Below are 21,519 nucleotides of genomic sequence, written 5' to 3' on the forward strand. Positions count from 1 at the left end.
TCCTCGCAAGTCACACTGCTGGTCCGTGTGTAATCCGTATTTTTGGGGCTTCCATAGACTTTCATTGGCGTTTTATTTGCGCAATACGGTGACAAACGCAGCATGCTGCGATTTTCTACGGCCGTAGAAAGCCGTATAATACTGATCAGTTTAATACGGCAGATAGGAGCAGGGGCATAGAGAATAATTGTGCCGTATTTTTTGCGAGTTTTACGGACGTAGTTTCTGCGCTCTTACGTCCGTAAAACTCGCAAGTGTGACGCCGGCCTTAGACTGTATAGCACCCACAGCAGCAGCGGTGCCGTCTAACACTAAGCTGCAGCAGTGAGGAAATGGTGGCGACAGGGCAAATGGCTGGATCTTATAGGGCAAGGACATGTGACATACACAGCCAATGACACATGCCCCTTGCTTGTGTGCATCACATGCACATTGCTGTGTGTATGTTTGCACTGCTGATAGGCTGATAGACTGCACCGCCCCACTGTAAATGCGGGAAAGAAAAAAAAATGGAGATCGGCGTTATCTCAGCACCGATCTATCCCCCGCCCCCCCTGCCCACTATACACTGAAACAGTCTATTAACAATGATAAACAGTTTTAATGTGCAAATCAAGTTAGGCTTTGGGTGAACGAACAGTTATCGAACAGTAACTCGAACATCCGAATTTTAAGCAAATTGTTCGAGTTCGTCGAACGACTCGAAGACCGCCCAAAACAGCTCGTATTTGAAATTGGCGAACAGTTCGACTCGAACACCGCTGATCTCTAAACATAACTCATTTTTATCCTTCACTGTTCCTGCGCCGATCCTCCTCTGGTCTCTGCAATTACTAGTGTAAGCAGTGGCATGCTGTACAGCCATATGACCTCTGCAGCTAGTGAATATATATACTTTTTGTTTTTTTTAATTTTTTTTTTCAACTTGTAATAGTTTTTTACAGTGTAACCTATAGTAAGTTACTTTTCTCAATTTTCTTTGTACAGGTTCACAATATAAATGAAATAGACGTTAGTTAGTGTCTTAGGCTGTGTTCACTGTGCGTTTTTGCTGTTTTTTTTTCAGCGTGGAAATAACCCTAAGGGAATCCTTATGCCAGCAAAGTTTGAGAATCCTGAAATGTGTACTTGACCAGTATTTTTTCTTTTAGGATTTGCTGTGGGTTTAAGGGTATGTGCACACGATCAGGATTTCTGCATTTGTTTCGCAATAAAAACGCTATAAAAACGCATTAAAAACGCATACATATGCATCCTATCATTTAGAATGCATTCTGCAATCTTTGTGCACATGATGCGTTTTTCCCGCTATTTAATGCATTGGGAAAAACCGTGAAAAAAACGCACAAAAACGTGCAAAAAACGCATAAAAAATGCGAAAAAAAAAACCGCATGCGGATTTCTGGCAGAAATGTCCGGTTTTTGTGAGGAAATTTCTGCAAGAAATCCTGACGTGTGCACATACCCTAAGGCAATGTGCACACGTAGGAAGGGGGCTGCGGGTTCTCCCGCGGGTTTTCCCGCAGCGGGTTTGATAAATCTGCAGGGCAAACCCGCTGCGGTTATCCCTGCAGATTTATCGCGGTTTGTGTTGCGGGTTCCGCTACGGGTTTAATCTGCACTTGTTTTACTATTGATGCTGCATATAATAAAAATAATGATATACTCACCCTCTGACGTCCCGATCTCCTCAGCGCTGCATGCGGCGGTTCGGTTCCAAAGATGCTATGCGAGAAGGACCTTCGTGACGTCATGGTCATGTGACCGCGACGTCACCGCAGGCCCTGCTCGCATAGCAACCTGAGACCGGACGGCCACGTGCAGCGCTGAGAGGTGAGTATATCATTATTTTTTATTTTAATTCTTTTTTTTTTTTTACACAAATATGGTTCCCAGGGCCTGGAGGAGAGTGTCCTCTCCTCCACCCCGGGTACCATCTGCACATTATCCGCTTACTTCCCGCATGGTGGGCACAGCCCCATGCGGGAAGTAAGTGGATCAATGCATTCCTATGGGTGCAGAATCGCCGCGATTCTGCACAAAGAAGTGACATGCTGCGGATTGTAAACCGCTGCGTTCCCGCGCGGTTTTTCCTGCAGCATGTGCACAGCGGTTTCCATAGGGTTTACATGTTACTGTAAACGTAATGGAAACTGCAGCGGACCCGCAGCGGCAAAATCGCGGTTCCGCGCTAAAAACCGCAAAGTGTGAACATGGCCTAAATCTGCAGCATGTCAATTCTTTGTGCGTTTTTGACCCATTGAATGCAAAGGAAAAAAACGCATGCAAAAAAAGCGGATTTCCCGTGGTGGCAAAACCTCTAAGAGATGCAGGAACCTTGCAGAAATTTCTGCAAGCAAATACTCAACGTGGTCACATACACTTAATGGCTTTAATAATTTTAATGAGCAGGTGGTCAAAGCTTCTATATTGGAAAAGCAGTTTACTGCCCCCCCCCACCCATATGTTCTGTCCCTTTCTTACCCACCTCTTCCACTTTTAATTTCTTTAATTTCGGTAACCCCCCTTCATGCAGAACCAGTTTTTTGTTTTTGCGTTTGTTTTTCGCTCCCCTTCTTCTAAAAAAGCTATAACTTTTTTTTTTCCATCTATCTATATGGCCGTGTGAGGGCTTTTTTTTTTTTTTTGCAGGACGAGTTGTACTTTTGAACGACACTATTGGTTTTACCATGTCGAAAACGGGAAAAAAAATTGCAAGTGCAGTGAAATTGCAAAAAAGTGCAATTCAATGTTCCACAACTGTTTTTTGCATTTTTTTTTACCATGTTTGCCATATGCTAAAACTGACCTGTCATTATGATTTTCCTGGTCTTTACGAGATTGTAGATACCAAACATGTATAGGTTGTTTTATATTTAAATGGTGGGAAAAAAAATCCAAAGTTTGTTTAAAAAAAAAAAAAAAAAAAATGGTGCAACTTTCTCAGATCCGTATCATCTCCATGTTTCATGATCTGAGGCTGGGTGAGGGCTTACTTTTTGTGTGGTGAGCTGCCGTTTTTAAAGATACCATTGTGGTGTGGATACGATCTTTTGATCGCCCATTATTGCCTTTTAATGCAATGTTGTGGTGACCCAAAAAACTTAATTCTGGCGTTTTGTCCCTGGCGATACCAAATATGTGTTTGTTTTTTTAATTGTTTTATTTTGAATGGGGGGTGATTTGAACTTTATTTTCTTTTTTCAATTATTTTTAACCCCTTTCTGCCATTAGACGTACTATTCCGTCCATGTGGGGTGGGCTTTAATTCCCACGGACGGAATAGTACGTCATAGGCATTCGGCCGCGCTCACGGGGGGAGCGCGGCCGATCGCGGCCGGGTGTCAGCTGCTTATCGCAGCTGACATCCGGCACTATGTGCCAGGAGCGGTCACGGACCGCCCCCGGCACATTAACCCCCGGCACACCGCGATCAAACATGATCGCGATGTGCCGGCGGTGCAGGGAAGCATCGCGCAGGGAGGGGGCTCCCTGCGGGCTTCCCTGAGACCCCCGCAGCAACGCGATGTGATGCGTTGCTCCGGGCGTCTCCTACCTCCCTCCCTGCAGAAAGTCCCGGATCCAAGATGGCCGCGGATCCTGGTCCTGCAGGGAGGGAGGTGGCTTACCAAGTGCCTGCTCAGAGCAGGCACTTGGTAACTCTGCAGCGCTCTCAGACAGATCGGTGATCTGTCAGAGTGCTGTGCAAACTGGCAGATCACCGATCTGTATTGTCCCCCCCTGGGACAAAGTAAAAAAGTAAAAAATCCTAAATAATGAAAAAAAAATAAAAAATATTATTCCCATAAATACATTTCTTTATCTAAATAAAAAAAAAAAAAACAATAAAAGTACACATATTTAGTATCGCCGCGTCCGTAACGACCCGACCTATAAAACTGTCCCACTTGTTAACCCCTTCAGTAAACACCGTAAGAAAAAAAAAAAAAAAGAGACAAAAAACAATGCTTTATTATCATACCGCCGAACAAAAAGTGGAAAAGACAGATATAAATAACCATGGTACCGCTGAAAGCGTCATCTTGTCCCGCAAAAAACGAGCCGCCATACAGCAACATCAGCAAAAAAATAAAAAAGTTATAGTCCTCAGAATAAAGCGATGCAAAAATAATTATTTTTTCTATAAAATAGTTTTTATCGTATAAAAGCGCCAAAACATTAAAAAAATGATATAAATGAGGTGTCGCTGTAATCGTACTGACCCGAAGAATAAAACTGCTGTATCAATTTTACCAAACGCGGAACGGTATAAACGCCTCCCCCAAAAGAAATTCATGAATAGCTGGTTTTTGGTAATTCTGCCTCACAAAAATCGGAATAAAAAGCGATCAAAAAATGTCACGTGCCCGAAAATGTTACCAATAAAAACGTCAACTCGTCCCGCAAAAAACAAGACCTCACATGATTCTGTGGACCAAAATATGGAAAAATTATAGCTCTCAAAATGTGGTAACGCAAAAAATATTTTTTGCAATAAAAAGCGTCTTTCAGTGTGTGACGGCTGCCAATCACAAAAATCCGCTAAAAAACCCGCTATAAAAGTAAATCAAACCCCCCCTTCATCACCCCCTTAGTTAGGGAAAAATAAAAAAAAATTAAAAAAATGTATTTATTTCCATTTTCCCATTAGGGTTAGGGCTAGGGCTAGGGTTAGGGCTAGGGCTAGGGCTAGGGCTAGGGTTAAGGCTAGGGCTAGGGTTAAGGCTACAGTTAGGGTTAAGGCTACAGTTAGGACTGGGGCTAAAGTTAGGGTTAGGGTTTGGATTACATTTGCGGTTGGGAATAGGGTTGGGATTAGGGTTAGGGGTGTGTCAGGGTTAGAGGTGTGGTTAGGGTTACCGTTGGAATTAGGGTTAGGGGTGTGTTTGGATTAGGGTTTCAGTTATAATTGGGGGTTTCCACTGTTTAGTCACATCAGGGGCTCTCCAAACGCGACATGGCGTCAGATCTCAATTCCAGCCAATTCTGCGTTGAAAAAGTAAAACAGTGCTCCTTCCCTTCCGAGCTCTCCCGTGTGTCCAAACAGGAGTTTACCCCAACATATGGGGTACCAGCGCACTCAGGACAAATTGGACAACAACTTTTGGGGTCCAATTTCTCCTGTTACCCTCGAGAAAATACAAAACTGGGGGCTAAAAAATAATTTTGGGGGGAATTTTTTTTTTCTTTTTTTCACGGCTCTGCGTTAGAAACTGTAGTGAAACACTTGGGGGCTCAAAGTTCTCACAACACATCTAGATAAGTTCCTTGGGGGGTCTAGTTTCCAATATGGGGTCACTTGTGGGGGGTTTCTACTGTTTAGGTACATTAGGGGCTCTGCAAACGCAATGTGACGCCTGCAGACCATTCCATCTAAGTCTGTATTCCAAATGGCGCTCCTTCCCTTCCGAGCCCTCCCATGCGCCCAAACGGTGGTTCCCCCCCACATATGGGGTATCAGCGCAGTCAGGACAAATTGCACAACAACTTTTGGGGTCCAATTTCTCCTGTTACCCTTGGGAAAATACAAAACTGGGGACTAAAAAATAATTTTAGTGGGAAAAAATTTTTTGTTTTATTTTTACGGCTCTGCATTATAAACTTCTGTGAAGCTCTTGGTGGGTAAAAGTGCTCACCACACATCTAGATAAGTTCCTTAGGGGGTCTACTTTCCAAAATGGTGTCACTTGTGGGGGGTTTCAATGTTTAGGCACATCAGTGGCTCTTCAAACGCAACATGGCGTCCCATCTCAATTCCTGTGAATTTTGCATTGAAATGTCAAACGGCGCTCCTTCCCTTCCGAGCTCTCCCATGCGCCCAAACAGTGGTTTACCCCCACATATGGGGTATCAGCGTACTCGGGACAAATTGTGCAACAACTTTTTGGTTCCAATTTCTTCTCTTGCCATTGGGAAAATAAAAAATTGGGGGCGAAAAGATAATTTTTGTGAAAAAAAATGATTTTTTATTTTTACTGTTCTGCATTACAAACTTCTGTGAAGCACTTGGTGGGTCAAAGTGCTCACCACACATCTAGATAAGTTCCTTAGGGGGTCTACTTTCCAAAATGGTGTCACTTGTGGGGGGTTTCAATGTTTAGGCACATCAGGGGCTCTCCAAATGCAACATGGCGTCCCATCTCAATTCTAGTCAATTTTGCATTAAAAAGTCAAATGGCGCTCCTTCGCTTCCAAGATCTGTCATGCGCCCAAACAGTGGTTTACCTCCACTTATGGGGTATTGGCGTACTCAGGACAAATTGTACAACAAGGTTTGGGGTCCATTTTCTCCTGTAACCCTTGGTAAAATAAAACAAATTGGAGCTGAAGTAAATTTTTTGTGAAAAAAAGTTAAATGTTAATTTTTATTTAAACATTCCAAAAATTCCTGTGAAACACCTGAAGGGTTAATAAACTTCCTGAATGTGGTTTTGAGAACCTTGAGGGGTGCAGTTTTTAGAATGGTGTCACACTTGGGTATTTTCTATCATATAGACCCCTCAAAATGACTTCAAATGAGATGTGGTCCCTAAAATAAAATGGTGTTGTAAAAATGAGAAATTGCTGGTCAACTTTTAACCCTTATAACTCCCTAACAAAAAAAAATTTTGGTTCCAAAATTGTGCTGATGTAAAGTAGACATGTGGGAAATGTTACTTATTAAGTATTTTGTGTGACATATCTCTGTGATTTAATTGCATAAAAATTCAAAGTTGGAAAATTGCGAAATTTTCAAAATTTTCGCCATATTTCCATTTTTTCACAAATAAACGCAGTTAATATCAAAGAAATTTTACCACTTTCATGAAGTACAATATGTCACGAGAAAACAATGTCAGAATCACCGGGATCCATTGAAGCGTTCCAGAGTTATAACCTCATAAAGGGACAGTGGTCAGAATTGTAAAAATTGGCCCGGTCCATAACATGCAAACCACCCTTGGGGGTAAAGGGGTTAAAAACTGTTTTTTTTATTTTTTTTTACTTTTTGCATGCTTTAATAGTCTTCATAGGAGACTAGAAGCAGCGATAACCTGATCGCCTCTGCTACACACAGGCGATGATCCGATCGCCTGTATGTAGCAGAAATGCTCACTTGCTATGAGCGCCGAACACTTGCTATGAGCAATCCGGCAATGACAACCATAGAGGTTTGCTGGAGACTTTTGGTTGTCATGCTGACCCATCAGTGACCTGTAGTCATGTGATCACGCGATCACATTATATGCCACTGTCATCAATTGACAGCGGCATTTAACTGGTTAACAGCCACTGGTGAATCGCGATTCCACCTGTGGCTGTAAGGGGCACATGTCAGCTGTTCGAAACAGCCGACATGTGCCGGGAAAGATGTGGGCTCAGCGCTGGAGCCCACATCAAAGAGAGTGACATAATAATAATAATAATAATAATAATAATAATAATAATAATAATAATAATCTTTATTTTTATATAGCGCTAACATATTCCGCAGCGCTTTACAGACATTATCATCGCTGTCCCCGTTGGTGCTCACAATCTAAACTCCCTATCAGTATGTCTTTGGAATGTGGGAGGAAACCGGAGAACCCGGAGGAAACCCACGCAAACACGGAGAGAACATACAAACTCTTTGCAGATGTTGTCCTTGGTGGGATTTGAACCCAGGACTCCAGCGCTGCAAGGCTGCAGTGCTAACCACTGAGCCACCATGCTGCCCATGTCGGTGAAGGGGTTAAAGGCGTTGCTCACTACTCTGGCAATCAATTCTCAATTGCAAAATTTGCCCATGTAAAATAGTGTTGGCTCTATTTCAGTAACCGCTAATGGGCTGATTCGCTCTCCCTTCCGACTGACATAACTGACATCCGGATGGAGTCCGAGAGCAGCAACATTTCTCTCATCTTGCGGATATCAGTTTCGTCTCAAAGTCAGAGTGCAGCGGCTCATTATTGGCCACTGATTGGCTGTAGGGCTCACGTCATGTAATACCATCACTGGAGACACTGTGCCAATGTTGCTGGAATGTTGGCGGAGTGGAGTACAAGTTGTTTTTATTTTGCATGGGGGAATATAGTAGTTGAGAAGGAGTTGTCGGAATGGTAGCATTTTTATTGTTTTTATTATCTAGCAACAGTTTTGGACTTTGGCACTAAAATTTTCTTTTAGATAATAAAAAAAACTCCTATTAGGCTATGTGCACACGTTGCGGTTTTTACCGCGGAACCGCAGCGGTTTTGATGCTGCGGGTCAGCAGCTGTTTCCATTGCGTTTACAGTAAACATGTAAACCAATGGGAAACCGCAAACCGCTGTGCACATGCTGCGGGACAAACCGCGCCGAAAAGCAGCGGTTTACAATCCACAGCATGTCACTTCTTTGTGCAGAATCGCAGTGATTCTGCACACTTAGAAATGCATTGATCCGCTTACTTCCTGCATAGGACTGTGCCCACCATGCGGGAAGTAAGCGGATAATGTGCGGTTGCTCCCCCGGGTGGAGGAGAGGAGACTCTCCTCCAGGCCCTGGGAACCATATTTGTGGTAGAAAAAAATAATTAAAATAAAAAATGATATATTCACCTCCCAGCGCTGTACGCGGCCGTCCGGTCTCAGGGTTGCTATGCGAGCAGGGCCTGCGGTGACGTCACGGTCACATGACCGTGACATCACGAAGGTCCTTCGCGCATAGCATCTTTGGAACCGGACCGCCGCGTGCAGCGCCGAGGAGATCGGGATGTTAGAGGGTGAGTATAACCATATATATATATATATATATATATATATATATATATATATATATATATATATATATATATATATATTTTTTTTTTTAACATTACTCTTGATGCTGCATATGCAGCATCAATAGTAAAACAAGTGCAGGATTAAAACCCGCAGCGGAAACCGCAAGACAAACCGCGATAAATCTGCAGGGGTAACCGCAGCGGTTTTGCCCTGCAGATTTATCAAATCCGCTGCGGGAGAACCCGCAGGAACCCTTCCTACGTGTGCACATAGCCTTAAGCAGCATGATCTGTTCTTTTCTGTTTTTTATTGTTGTATGAAGCCACATTTATTTGTTTTAGAAGTACTATACGCTACATTTATTTGTTTTAGAAGTACTGTACATCTGATTTATCATTGTGTTACAGGAAAGTAATATCCACCAGCGAATAGCAGAACTAAGAAAAGAAGGCTTATGGTCATTGAGAAGACTACCAAGACTAATGGAGCCTTCAAGACCAAAATCCCACTGGGATTATTTGTTGGAGGAGATGCAGTGGATGGCTGCAGACTTTGCCCAAGAAAGAATGTGGAAAATGGCCAGTGCTAAAAAGGTACTGTTAGTATTTGAGAAAACAGAAGTGTCAACGTTTTCAGTGCTGGCAAGCTTCCTAGTCTGAGTTTCTCAATATATACATTATCTATGCATGTATAATAATCTAATTAGTTGAATGGCATGCCAGATACAAGGCTTAAACAAGGGGTTAGGAGAGTCTTAATGGTTTACCACTAACATGGTGGTTAAATATTGCTTGGAATTACATAGATTTAGTAATTGACATTGTTGCATGCACATTTTATAGAAGAAATTATATTTTTTATGATTCAATAAGTTATTGTCTATCCACTTACAGATGGCAAGGACAGCAGTAAGACGTCTGCTTGAAAAAAAGCAAGATGATGCCAGGGTCAGGAAAGAAGCCGAAGAGAGATTGAGACGCATAGCATGGCTTGCTGCACAAGAGATCCAGCATTTCTGGTCAAATATTCAGCAGGTAAGGATGATGTCTGTCCTAGAAGTGACCTTTTGCCCGGCATGGTACGTTTTATGATTATCTGCTAATATGCATACCTCTTCCTGAGCACATTTTACTAGCGTTGGCATAGTGATTGTTTATTTTTCTATATGTTTTTTGCCATTAGGTAGTGGAGATAAAACTCCAGGTGCAGCTGCAACAGAAGAGGAGGAAAGTCTTCCATAAGCCACATGAAACACAAAAAGGTAAAATGATAAAAATGTGATTATTCTGAATTTCCTTTAATGAAATCTCCAAAAGGCCACATCTTTGAGAGGAGCCTAACTGAGATTTCCTGTGACAGATTTTTATTTATATCTAATATATAAAGCTGAATGTGTGTGTGTGTGTGGGTATGTGTGTATGTCCGGGATTGGCATCTGCACTATCGCAGCTAGAGCCACAAAATTTTGAACAGCCACACGTCTGGACCCCGAGAGCATCAGAGGCTATGGTGTGAGGCGAAACTTTAACCCCGCGCTTTCCAATTCGCCAAACAATTTTGCCCCTATCTACATAATGGGGAAAAAGTGAAAGGAAAAGTGTTGGAGGCAACTTGACAGCTGCCAGATGTGAACAAGGGGGACTTAAAGAATGAGAGCGATGGCGCCAAAGAGTATATACCGTACAGTTGCTAAGGTGGGGCCCCGACATGGGATACTCACCACACACTGGGATATGAACACACACACAATGCGCCACACACTACCAAGTGCTTGAACACATATACCACCCTCAGCACACATTTCATCACACATACACCAACCTCGCCACATAAAAGTCGAAACACAAAAGTCGCCGCTCAAAACTCGCAACGCGCAAAATTCGCCACATGCAAAACTAGGCTCACGCAAAACTCGCCACATGTGCAAAACTCATCTCATGGAAGACTCGCCACATGCAAAACTTGCACACAAGGAAAAATTGCCACATGCACAAAAGTTGCAACACATGCAAAAGTTGCCTCACACAAAACTTGCACATACTCAAAACGCACCACACATAAAACTCGCCACGCGCAAAACTCGCCATGCGCAAAACTTGCTGCACACAACTTGCTACACTAACCTCTCACATGCAACTCGACACACAAAAAGTTGCTACACGCATGTCACCACACAAAACTCATCTCACAAAAGACGCTACATGCATGTCGCCACATGCAACTCAACACACACAACTTCACACATGAAACTCGCCCTAAAACACACACAAGTCTGGAATTATCCTTCAAAAATAAAAATCTGATTAATAAGCAGACAAACTACAAGAGCAACAAATGTACCATATAGGAAATATGGCAGCTGTCAGTCACATGACCTGTCTATTATGTGTATGTGTGAGCTAATATATACTGCCGGAGGGGGGGTGGGGGTGGGGGGTGGGTGTATTCCTATTGGCTAGGATGTATCAGGCTGCCAATTTAGCTTACAAATACTGATGTAAAAATACTGACCAAATAACGTGTGAACGAGGTCCTAATACAGGAGGAGATGACAAACAGGTACATACTATATACAGGAGGAGATGACACACAGGTATATACTATATACAAGAGGAGATGACACATATATACTATATACAGGGGAGATGACACAGGTATATACTACATACAGGAGGAGATGACATACAGGTATATACTATATACAGGAGGAGATGACTTACAGGTATATACTATATACAGGAGGAGATGACATACAGGTATATACTATATAAAAGAGGAGATGACATAGGAATATAGAGGAGAAGATGACGTACAGCAGTTATATACTATATACAGGGGAAATGACATACAGGTATATACTATACAAGAGATGACATACAGGTATATACTATATACAGAAGAGATGACACAGGTATATACTATATACAGGAGGAGATGACACTTGGATATATACAATATACAGGAGAAGATGACATACAGCAGGTATATACTATTTACAGGGGAGATGACATACAGGTATATACTATATACAGGGGAGATGACATACAGGTATATACTGTATACAAGAGATGACATACAGGTGTATACTATAAATGAGAGGTGTGAGGTGAAAATGAAAAGGTGTGAGTGCAAAATGAGAGGAGTGAGGGAAAATAGTGGAGTGATCGGAAAATGACAGATGTGAGGTCGAAATGACAAGTGTGAGGGGGGAATGAGAGGAGTGAGGGGGAAAATGAGAGGCGTGATGGGAAAATAAGAGAAGTGAGGTGCTATAACTAACCACAGATATTTACTATGCCCAGGCAACTCCGGGCTGTTCAGCTAGTTATTTATAAAGCATAATCAATGACAACTTTTTTATATAATTTTTTTTCCCTGTAACATTGTTTACACAAAGGTAATGTGTTACGATTTTTATTTTTGTATTGATTATGTAACAATTTTTTAAGACTAAATTAAATGTTGTTTTTTAACTTTTTTTTTTTTCTTTTTTGCTGCTGCTGGGGGCTGCAATTTTTATTTCCCAGTGTGTAACTGTCCGAACATGACAATTACACACCATAAATACGGTAGCCCTAATGCACAGGACACCGACCAAATTGCTTACACTGTGGCTGCCTCAGCTGTGAACTGGGCAGTCCAGTTCGCAGCTGTGGGGGGAGACGGGTGCCATTTTGTTGTAATCCAGAGCGGTCCTGTGAGCTACAGTTTTCACCAGTCACTGCTCACCCAGTGTTCTGGCGAGCAGTGGCAGGAGGTGTCGGGCAGCAGTGGTGAGCAGATCATCAGTGTTGCAGGCAGTGAGCACAGGTTGGTCACACAGGAGTTGCACTACTAATATCAGGCTTCTCACCACTATAAGGAGACATATCAATGGAGCTGTTCGGAAGAGTGAGAGCAGTGTTGCAGAGGTGAGTTCTTCCTGCTGTGAAAACAGCTTGGTATGCTCACTGCCTCTGTTAGCACTGCAGTTATCAAAGCACAGCAGTAAAATTGTCACTCTGAATACTTGTTCAGCTCTGCTATGTATTCGTAAAGCTTCACTCAGATGTCTGTAATGCATGCTTTACGATGACATAGCAGAGTCATTTATCTGATCCCAATATGTGTCAGTCTGCTGAGCCCAGTATCTAATCCTATTATGTGCGATACAGTCCGCTGAGCCTTGCGTCGAATTGCATCTTGTGTAACTCAGTTCATTGTGCCGTACATCTAATCACATCTTGTGTGATGCTCTGTGCATCTTTTCCCATCTTGTGTGACACACTATGTATCTAATCCCACCCTGTGTGATTCACTCCGTGTATTTAATCCCACCCTGTGTGACACACTCTGCTGAAACTCTGGTTTTTGAAAAACCTTTTCTTTATCGCTTCATTGGGGGACACAAGTAACCATGGGTGTATGCTGCGGACACTAGGCAAAAAAAGTTAGCTCCTCCTCATCAGGGTACACCCACTGACTGGCACAAAGCTCATCAGTTTTAGGTTGGTGTCAGTAGGAGGCAGACCTATATCTGATTCTACATCCATCTTTTTCTCATTAGGTCACGTTGTTGTGTTTTATTAATCTTATCTTTTCTCTATCGCCTCTCATTGGGGGACACAGGAACCATGGGTGTATGCTGCTGCCACTTGGAGGCTGACCGTATGCACAAAAAAAGTTAGCTCCTCCTCTGCAGTGTACACCCCACCGAAAGGCATTATACACTTCAGTTTAGCTTAGTGTCAGTAGGAGGTGGACACGGGTCTTTGAATAGACCCCTATCTACCTCAATGTGCGTCGTTTTTCTTTTAGGTTCTCCGGAGGGATACAGGGTGAGCAGTCACACCTGTAGTCCCACTATGCGGACTAGGAGTACGGCGTGTACTGCCACCCCGTATCCTCATAGATCCCTCAGCAGGACCATGATCCTAGCACACAAGTGTGCTCAGAAGTCCGGTCCTAGCTCAGTCTCCCACCCACTCGCCCACCAGAGCCTGTCGGTTGGAGGAGACGAGGACTTCCATCACAGCTCCGTGGACGTCTCATTCCCCTCAGGTTAGTAACTGCGTGGGATATTTAGTGTTGAGTATTTTCCCTTCCCATTCCCAGATCTCACCAGGTCCTCTCTCGCAGTGTGGGGGAGTAGAAGTCCCTAAATGCGCTGCACGTTTTTCTTATGGCGGCACTGACCTTTATTTTTACCCCCAAGTGTGGTTTGCACGTTATGTACCGGGCCAATTTTTACAATTCTGACCACTGTCCCTTTATGAGGTTATAACTCTGGAACGCTTCAACGGATCCCAGTGATTCTGACATTGTTTTCTCGTGACATATTGTACTTCATGATAGTGGTAAAATTTATTTGATATTACCTGGGTTTATTTGTGAAAAAAACGGAAATTTGTAGAAAATTGTGAAAATTTCGCAATTTTCCAACTTTGAATTTTTATGCAATTAAATCACAGAGAGATGTCAAACAAAATACTTAATAAGTATCATTTCCCACATGTCTACTTTACATCAGCACAATTTTGGAACCAAAATATTTTTTTTGTTAGGGAGTTATAAGGGTTAAAAGTTGACCAGCAATTTCTCATTTTTACAACATTTTTTTTAGGGACCACATCTCATTTGAAGTCATTTTGAGGGGTCTATATGATAGAAAATACCCAAGTGTGACACCATTCTAAAAACTGCACCCCTCAAGGTGCTCAAAACCACATTCAAGAAGTTTATTAACCCTTCAGGTGTTTCACAGGAATTTTTGGAATGTTTAAATAAAAATGAACTTCACTTTTTTTCACAAAAAATTTACTTCAGCTCCAATTTGTTTTATTTTACCAAGGGTAACAGGAGAAAATGGACCCCAAATGATGTTGTACAATTTGTCCTGAGTACGCCGATACCCCATATGTGGGGGTAAACCACTGTTTGGGTGCATGACAGAGCTCGGAAGCGAAGGAGCACCATTTGACTTTTCAATGCAAAATTGACTGGAATTGAGATGGGATGCCATGTTGCGTTTGGAGAGCCACTGATGTGCCTAAACATTGAAACCCCCCACAAGTGACACCATTTTGGAAAGTAGACCCCCTAAGGAACTTATCTAGATGTGTGGTGAGCACTTTGACCCACCAAGTGCTTCACAGAAGTTTATAATGCAGAACCGTAAAAATAAAAAATAATTTTTTTTCACAAAAATTCTTTTCGCCCCCAATTTTTTATTTTCCTAAGGGTATGAAAAGGAATTGGACCCCAAAAGTTGTTGTACAATTTGTCCTGAGTACGCTGATACCCCATATGTGGGGGGGAACCACCGTTTGAGCGCATGGCAGAGCTCGGAAGGGAAGGAGCATCTTTTGAAATGCAGACTTAGATGGATTTGTCTGCAGGCGTCACATTGCTTTTGCAGAGCCCCATATGTACCTAAACACTTGTACCCACAAGTGACCCCATATTGGAAACTAGACCCCCCAAGGAACTTATCTAGATGTGTTGTGAGAACTTTGAACCCCCAAGTGTTTCACTACAGTTTATAACGCAGAGCCGTGTAAATAAAAAATCATTTTTTTCCCACAAAAATTATTTTTTAGCCCCCAGTTTTGTATTTTCCCTAGGGTAACAGGAGAAATTGGACCCCAAAAGTTGTTGTCCAATTTGTCCTGCGTACGCTGATACCCCATATGTTGGGGTAAACCCCTGTTTGGGCACACGGGAGAGCTTGGAAGGGAAGGAGCACTGTTTTACTTTTTCAACGCAGAATTGTCTGGAATTGAGATCGGACGCCATGTCGCGTTTGGAGAGCCCCTGATGTGCCTAAACAGTGGAAACCCCCCCCCCCCCCAATTATAACTGAAACCCTAATCCAAACACACCCCTAATCCCAACGGTAACCCTAACCACACCTCTAACCCAGACACACCCCTAACCCTAATCCCAACCGTATTCCCAACCGTAAATGTAATCCAAACCCCAACCCTAACTGTAGCCCCAACCCTAGCCCCAACCCTAGCCCCAACCCTAGCCCCAGCCCTAGCCCCAGCCCTAGCCCCAACCCTAGCCCCAGCCCTAATGGGAAAATGGAAATAAATACATTGATTTAATTTTTTAATTTTTCCCTAACTAAGGGGGTGATGAAGGGGGGTTTGATTTACTTTTATAGCAGGTTTTTTAGCGGATTTTTATGATTGGCAGCCGTCACACACTGAAAGACAATTTTTCAAAAAATATTTTTTGCGTTACCACATTTTGAGAGCTATAATTTTTCCACATTTTGGTCCACAGAGTCATGTGAGGTCTTGTTTTTTGCGGGACGAGTTGACGTTTTTATTGCTAACATTTTCGGGCACGTGACATTTTTTGATCGCTTTTTATTCCGATTTTTGCTCTGAGCAGGCACTTGGTAAGTCACCTCCCTTCCTGCAGGACCCGGATGCCGCGGCCATCTTGGATCCGGGCCTGGAGCAGGAAGGGAGGTAAGGAGACCCTCGCAGCAACGCGATCACATCGCGTTGCTGCGGGGGTCTCAGGGAAGCCCGCAGGGAGCCCCCTCCCTGCGCAATGCTTCCCTGTACCGCCGGCACATCGCGATCATGTTCTATCGCGGTGTGCCGGGGGTTAATGTGCCGGGGGCGGTCCGTGACCGCTCCTAGCACATAGCGCCGGATGTCAGCTGCGATAGGCTCCCCCCGTGAGCACGGCCGATCGCGCTGGACGTACTATTCCGTCCTTGGGAAGTAGGGCCCACCCCACATGGACGGAATAGTACGTCCAATGGCAGAAAGGGGTTAAAAGGGATCCCAGGGGCAGCCACACGGGCAGTGTCTCATCACTTCCTCCTGAGCTGCCTCCTTCATCGGCGACCCTGCAGCAGCACTGCTTGGTGGCCACAATGTCCCCTCTTACAGCGCGACAGCCTGGCAGGCTGCCGCGCCGCTCACCCCTGCGGCCTCACTGCTCGGCGGCCGCAATGCGTCCGGTGTCTGCGCAGCGGCCTTGGCAGGCTGCCGCGCTACTTACTTCCTGTGGTGCACTGCTTCGGCGCCGCGATTCTCTTCTCTGGCGGCAACGGCCTCTAATTTAGGTCCCGGCTTCGGCCAGGGCCTACTTCCGGCGCCGCGACCCCGGCCACTTCCGGTTTCTCTGGCGGGCAGGCTGCCGCGCTGCTCAGTCCCTGTGGCGCACTGCTCTGGCGTCGTGGTTCTCTTCTCCGGGGCCTACTTCCGGCTCCGCGATTTTACCACTTCTGGTTTGCTCGGGCAGGCTTTTTTCCTGCCCGACAACCTCCTCCACGCATTCTCCGCCCACCAGCGCCATCTTGGTGCTCCTGTGCGCTCCGCAGACTCCACCCCCCACCTTGCTGGCGCCACACATCGCCACTCCACTACCTGCAGATCGCACAGTCTGGCATTTTTCCCCTTCTTGAAGTGCGGCAGGAGCTCACATCGCCTCCCTGTCTAAAGACTTCCCCGGAGGTCCACCCGCAAGCCGGACAACTTCTTCCACCTGGATCCGTTTTCGGCCTTGAGTAGCTCTGCACTGCAGACTGACACTACCCTCTGCCCCCCTGTCCCCTAACCCTCTGGCATTTTCTCAGGGACCCTTCAAAATGTCTACTTCTAAGGGAGGCCGCTCTCGTCCTCCTACTTCTTCCTCCGCTTCTTCTGCCTTAGTCAAATACTTTGCATGTTTGTCCTGTAACTGCAAACTTCCCTCAGGTCAGTCCTCTCCACTCTGTCAGACCTGCAGCAACCCGATTGTTCCCACCGTCCAGGATCCCCTAGCTGCTCCGCTTGAGAGTGATACCCCCACCCCCAGCTGGGCCTCCTCTCTGTCACAATCGGTAGCGGATCTAACTCTGGTGTCTCAAACTCTGGTGTCCTTGTTGGATCGATTACCCCTGCAGACCCCCGCAGTAGCCAGCGGGTTGCAGGAACCTCCGTCTGAGCCGTCCATTATAAGCCGCAAAAGGTCCAGACAGGAACGCCGGTCTGAGTCCTCTTCTCGTTCCATCTCGCCACTCGGTCCTTCTCTGCGGTCGACTTCCCCCTGGTCCTCCTCCCCTGAATCAGGCGAGGCGTTCTCTGATGCGCCCTGTTCCTCACCCTGAATTCGAGGAGATCATGACCAGAGAAAGAAAGAATCCGACCAGACGCTTTCAGAGAGGAAAGCAACTTGGCGTTTTATATCCCTTTTCTCCGGAGCTCACCGGTGGAACCTCCAGTTTCCAGGCTATCCACCAACACGGTCCTTCCACTGTCCGGCGGAGCATCTCTGAAGGATTCTAACGATAGTCATAGAATCCTTCGCGATGTCAGCCTTTGAAGCAGCTGCAGCTATTCTATGCCCAGCTTTTGCTTCCACTTGGGTTTCAAAATCCATATCCAAATGGGCCAAACAACTCCGTGTGGGCATCCTGGATGGGGCTCCACCTGGACAGCTGGCGGAGCTTGCCAACCAGATTTCTCACGCTGGTGAATCCCTGGTCTCCACCTCCCTGGATGCCGCGTCTTGTGCAGCTCAGGCATCCAGCAATGCTGTTGCCATCCGCCGGACCGTTTGGCTCAAGGCCTGGCAGGCGAATTTGTCTTCTAAAAAGTCCCTTACCAGCCTGCCTTTTCAAGGTTCACGTGTCTTTGGTTCTAAGTTGGACCAAAACATTAAGGACGCCACCGGGGGCACAAGCTCTCTTCTTCCCCAGTCCAAACCTCGTCGCCCTCCTCCTAGACGGCAATTTTGGTCCTTTCGGCCCTTTCGTCTCTTCGCGGCGTCAAACTCCTTTTCCCAGCCGCAACAGAGGCCACAGGCATGTCAAGAGAAGAAGACTGTATCCTTTAGACCCACTCCTTTCTGGCGTCCTCGCTACTCCCAGGGTAGATCCTCCAGGTCCAGGACTGGAAGATCCACCTCGAGGTTTCTTCGCAGCCATCGCTTCTCTCCTCAAAGCTGGGGTGATCGTGCCCGTCCCAGGACAAGAACGGTTCACAGGTTTCTATTCAAATCTTTTTGTGGTACCGAAAAGAGATGGCAAGGTTCGTCCCATTTTGGATCTCAAATTGCTGAACAAGAGAGTTCATCTGAGACACTTCAGGATGGAATCCCTTCATTCAGTAATTGCTTCCATGGAGGCTCAGGAATTTCTGTGTTCCATAGATATTCAGGACGCCTACCTCCATGTCCCGATATTCCCCGGACATCACCGATTTCCTGCGCTTTGCGGTGCTCCAGGACCACTTTCAGCTCGTCGCCCTGTCGTTCGGTCTTGAAACCGCTCCGAGGGTTTTCACGAAGCTTATGGCGGCGCTGATAGCCATCTTGAGGGTCAGAGGCCTGGTTCTTTTTCCATACCTCGACGACATACTCATCAAGGCCCCGTCTTTTTCTCAAGCTCACGAAAGTCTGTCCATTGTCCTCGACACACTAGCCCGCTTCGGGTGGCTGGTCAACCGGGAAAAGTCCTGCCTTATTCCGTCTCAGCGCATCGTTTTTCTGGGCATGCTCTTCGACACTTGTCAGACCAAAGTTTTCCTTCCCGAAGACAAGAGATCCATCCTTCGTCGGGACGTACGCTTGCTCCAAGGTCCTCGGTTTCCCTCCTTCCGATCTGCCATAAAGGTTCTGGGGAGGATGGTGGCAACATAGGAAGTGATTCACTTCGCCCAGTTTCACTCGCGACCTCTTCAGCAAGCCATCCTGTCTCAGTGGGACAGGTCTGTCTTTTCCCTGGATCGTCCGATCCAACTCTCTCCCCGGGTCAAACGGTCTCTCAACTGGTGGCTGACGTCCCCTCTCAACTCCCAGGGCAGGTCCTTCCTTCCGGTTCACTGGCAGGTGGTGACAACGGACGACAGCCTGCTCGGCTGGGGTGCGGTGTTTCGCCACCTTACTGTTCACGGTCATTGGTCGGCCCGGGAGTCAACTCTGCCGATCAATGTCCTCGAGATTCGGGCCATCTTTCTGTCCCTTCGTCACTGGGAAAGGATTCTCAGGGTCTACCAATCCGAATCCAGACGGACAATGCCACGGCTGTGGCATATGTCATCCATCAGGGGGGGACTTGGAGCTCCTTGGCCAAGGTGTCCAGGATCCTCCTCTGGGCAGAGGCAACGGTTCCGGTGATATCCGCGGTGCATATCCCCGGCGTGGACAATTGGGCCGATGACTTCCTCAGCCGCGAGTGCCTCGCGGCAGGTGAATGGTCCTTGCATCCGGAGGCTTTCCATCAGATTTGTCTTTGATGGGGGACTCCGGACGTGGACCTCATGGCGTCCCGAATGAATAGTAAGGTTCCTCGGTTTGTCTCCAGGTCTCGCGACCCCCTCACGGTGGGCGTCGACGCCCTGGCCATTCCTTTGTCGCAGTTCGTGCTTCCCTATCTGTTCCCACCCCTGCCCTTACTTCCCAAGCTGTTGAAAAAGATCAAAGCGGAAGGGGTGCCAGAAGGTTGGTGATTCTCCCTTGAGACAAGGCCGTGGCCCTTCAACAGGGAGCTTGCACACTTGTTCACTCATCCCTTCATCCCATTTGATTTGCTAGGAGGGTTCTGAGGAAAATCAGTGAGGACAATGAAAGCATTTCCCTTCACTCCTCTTGTTTTCTGCAGGTCAATCAGGCTTTCAGAGGGTAGTCTCTGAGCTCCTTCCTCATCCAGGGGAGATCTTTCCTCCCAGTTCAATAGTTATTAGTGACTACCGATGCCAGTCCTCTTCTCCTGATCATTCTTCTGGGGATCCGAACGGTACGGCTAGTTCTACGGCAGGTCCATTGCCTTCTGGCGGGTCACCCCCATCTGATTCAATCGGGCAATCCCACGTGTGTGCCATACGTAAATCATCTAGCAGGTACCCACGGTCAGGCGTCATGGCCGAGGTACCTCGCATTCTCTGTTGGGCCACGATCTATCATTTGGTGATCTTGGCACTACACAACTCGGGAGTAGAACTCTAGGTGGCGGACGCCGTCAGGGTCCCACCTCATGTGAGTGGGAACTTCACCCGGATGTCTTCCATAAGATCTGTCTTCTCTGGAGCACTCCAGATGTAGGTCGGATGGTGTTCAGACTGAATGCCAATGTACTATAAGTTCATGGTTCAGCCTCCAAGTCCAAAAGCCATCGCAGTGCATGCTCTGGTCCTTCCATGTTACCAGTTTCCTTCACCCCTATTCCACTACTTCCGAGATCTTTTCGGAAGCAGGAAGGGCCCCAGTGATCCTGGGAGATCCGCACTGACCATGTCAGGTTTTTTCTCGTTTTGCGGAACTAGTATTTTTCCGTCTTATTGCAACAAGACTGCAAATATGGACTTCCTCGCAGGGAGTCTTCACATGTGGTTCTTCCCTATCGCATACCGTTAGATCTTTGGGACCTTAATGATCCTGGGAGTCTTACAGTAGACTCCTTTTGATCCTGACAGACTTTACTATCAACGAAGGTCGCCCCTTTTTTCTCTGCGATCCCCTCATCCTGACTAGTCTTCGGAGCTAGCCTCTCTGTTCTTTCCGACCTTTTTCCCTTATTACCATCAAGGCAAGGTTGCCATCAGGCCATCCCCGTTCCTTGTTACCAAGGTGGTATTGTATTCCCACAGTTATGAGGACATCGTTCTTCCCTCCTCTCTTTCCGCACCAGTCCACATAACAGACTGGGTTCCCCATATTCTGAACGTGGTGAGTGCTCTCAGTAGGTACGTCTTGAGGACGGCGTCCTTCTGAAGGTTGGACACTTGATTTGGGCTACCTCACTGTAAGAGGACGGCTTCCTGACTGTTTCATCGGCCATGTTGGTTTGGTGGACTTGTTACACCATCCA

General features: G+C 46.0%; 1 protein-coding gene across 4 annotated transcripts in view; it reads left to right on the plus strand.

Annotated features, from left to right (window-relative positions):
- Positions 1 to 21,519, plus strand: part of LOC138669019 (E1A-binding protein p400-like) — a 343,483-nt gene that overhangs the window by 47,226 nt on the left and 274,738 nt on the right. For all 4 annotated transcript variants that reach the window (XM_069756066.1, XM_069756069.1, XM_069756068.1 and 1 more), the window contains exons 7-9: positions 9,134 to 9,319; positions 9,620 to 9,760; positions 9,909 to 9,987. In XM_069756066.1, the coding sequence (XP_069612167.1) occupies positions 9,134 to 9,319; positions 9,620 to 9,760; positions 9,909 to 9,987 (406 nt within the window). The remainder of the gene's footprint in view (positions 1 to 9,133; positions 9,320 to 9,619; positions 9,761 to 9,908; positions 9,988 to 21,519) is intronic.

This window comes from Ranitomeya imitator, chromosome 1 (assembly GCF_032444005.1).
Source record: "Ranitomeya imitator isolate aRanImi1 chromosome 1, aRanImi1.pri, whole genome shotgun sequence".
NCBI lineage: Eukaryota > Metazoa > Chordata > Amphibia > Anura > Dendrobatidae > Ranitomeya > Ranitomeya imitator.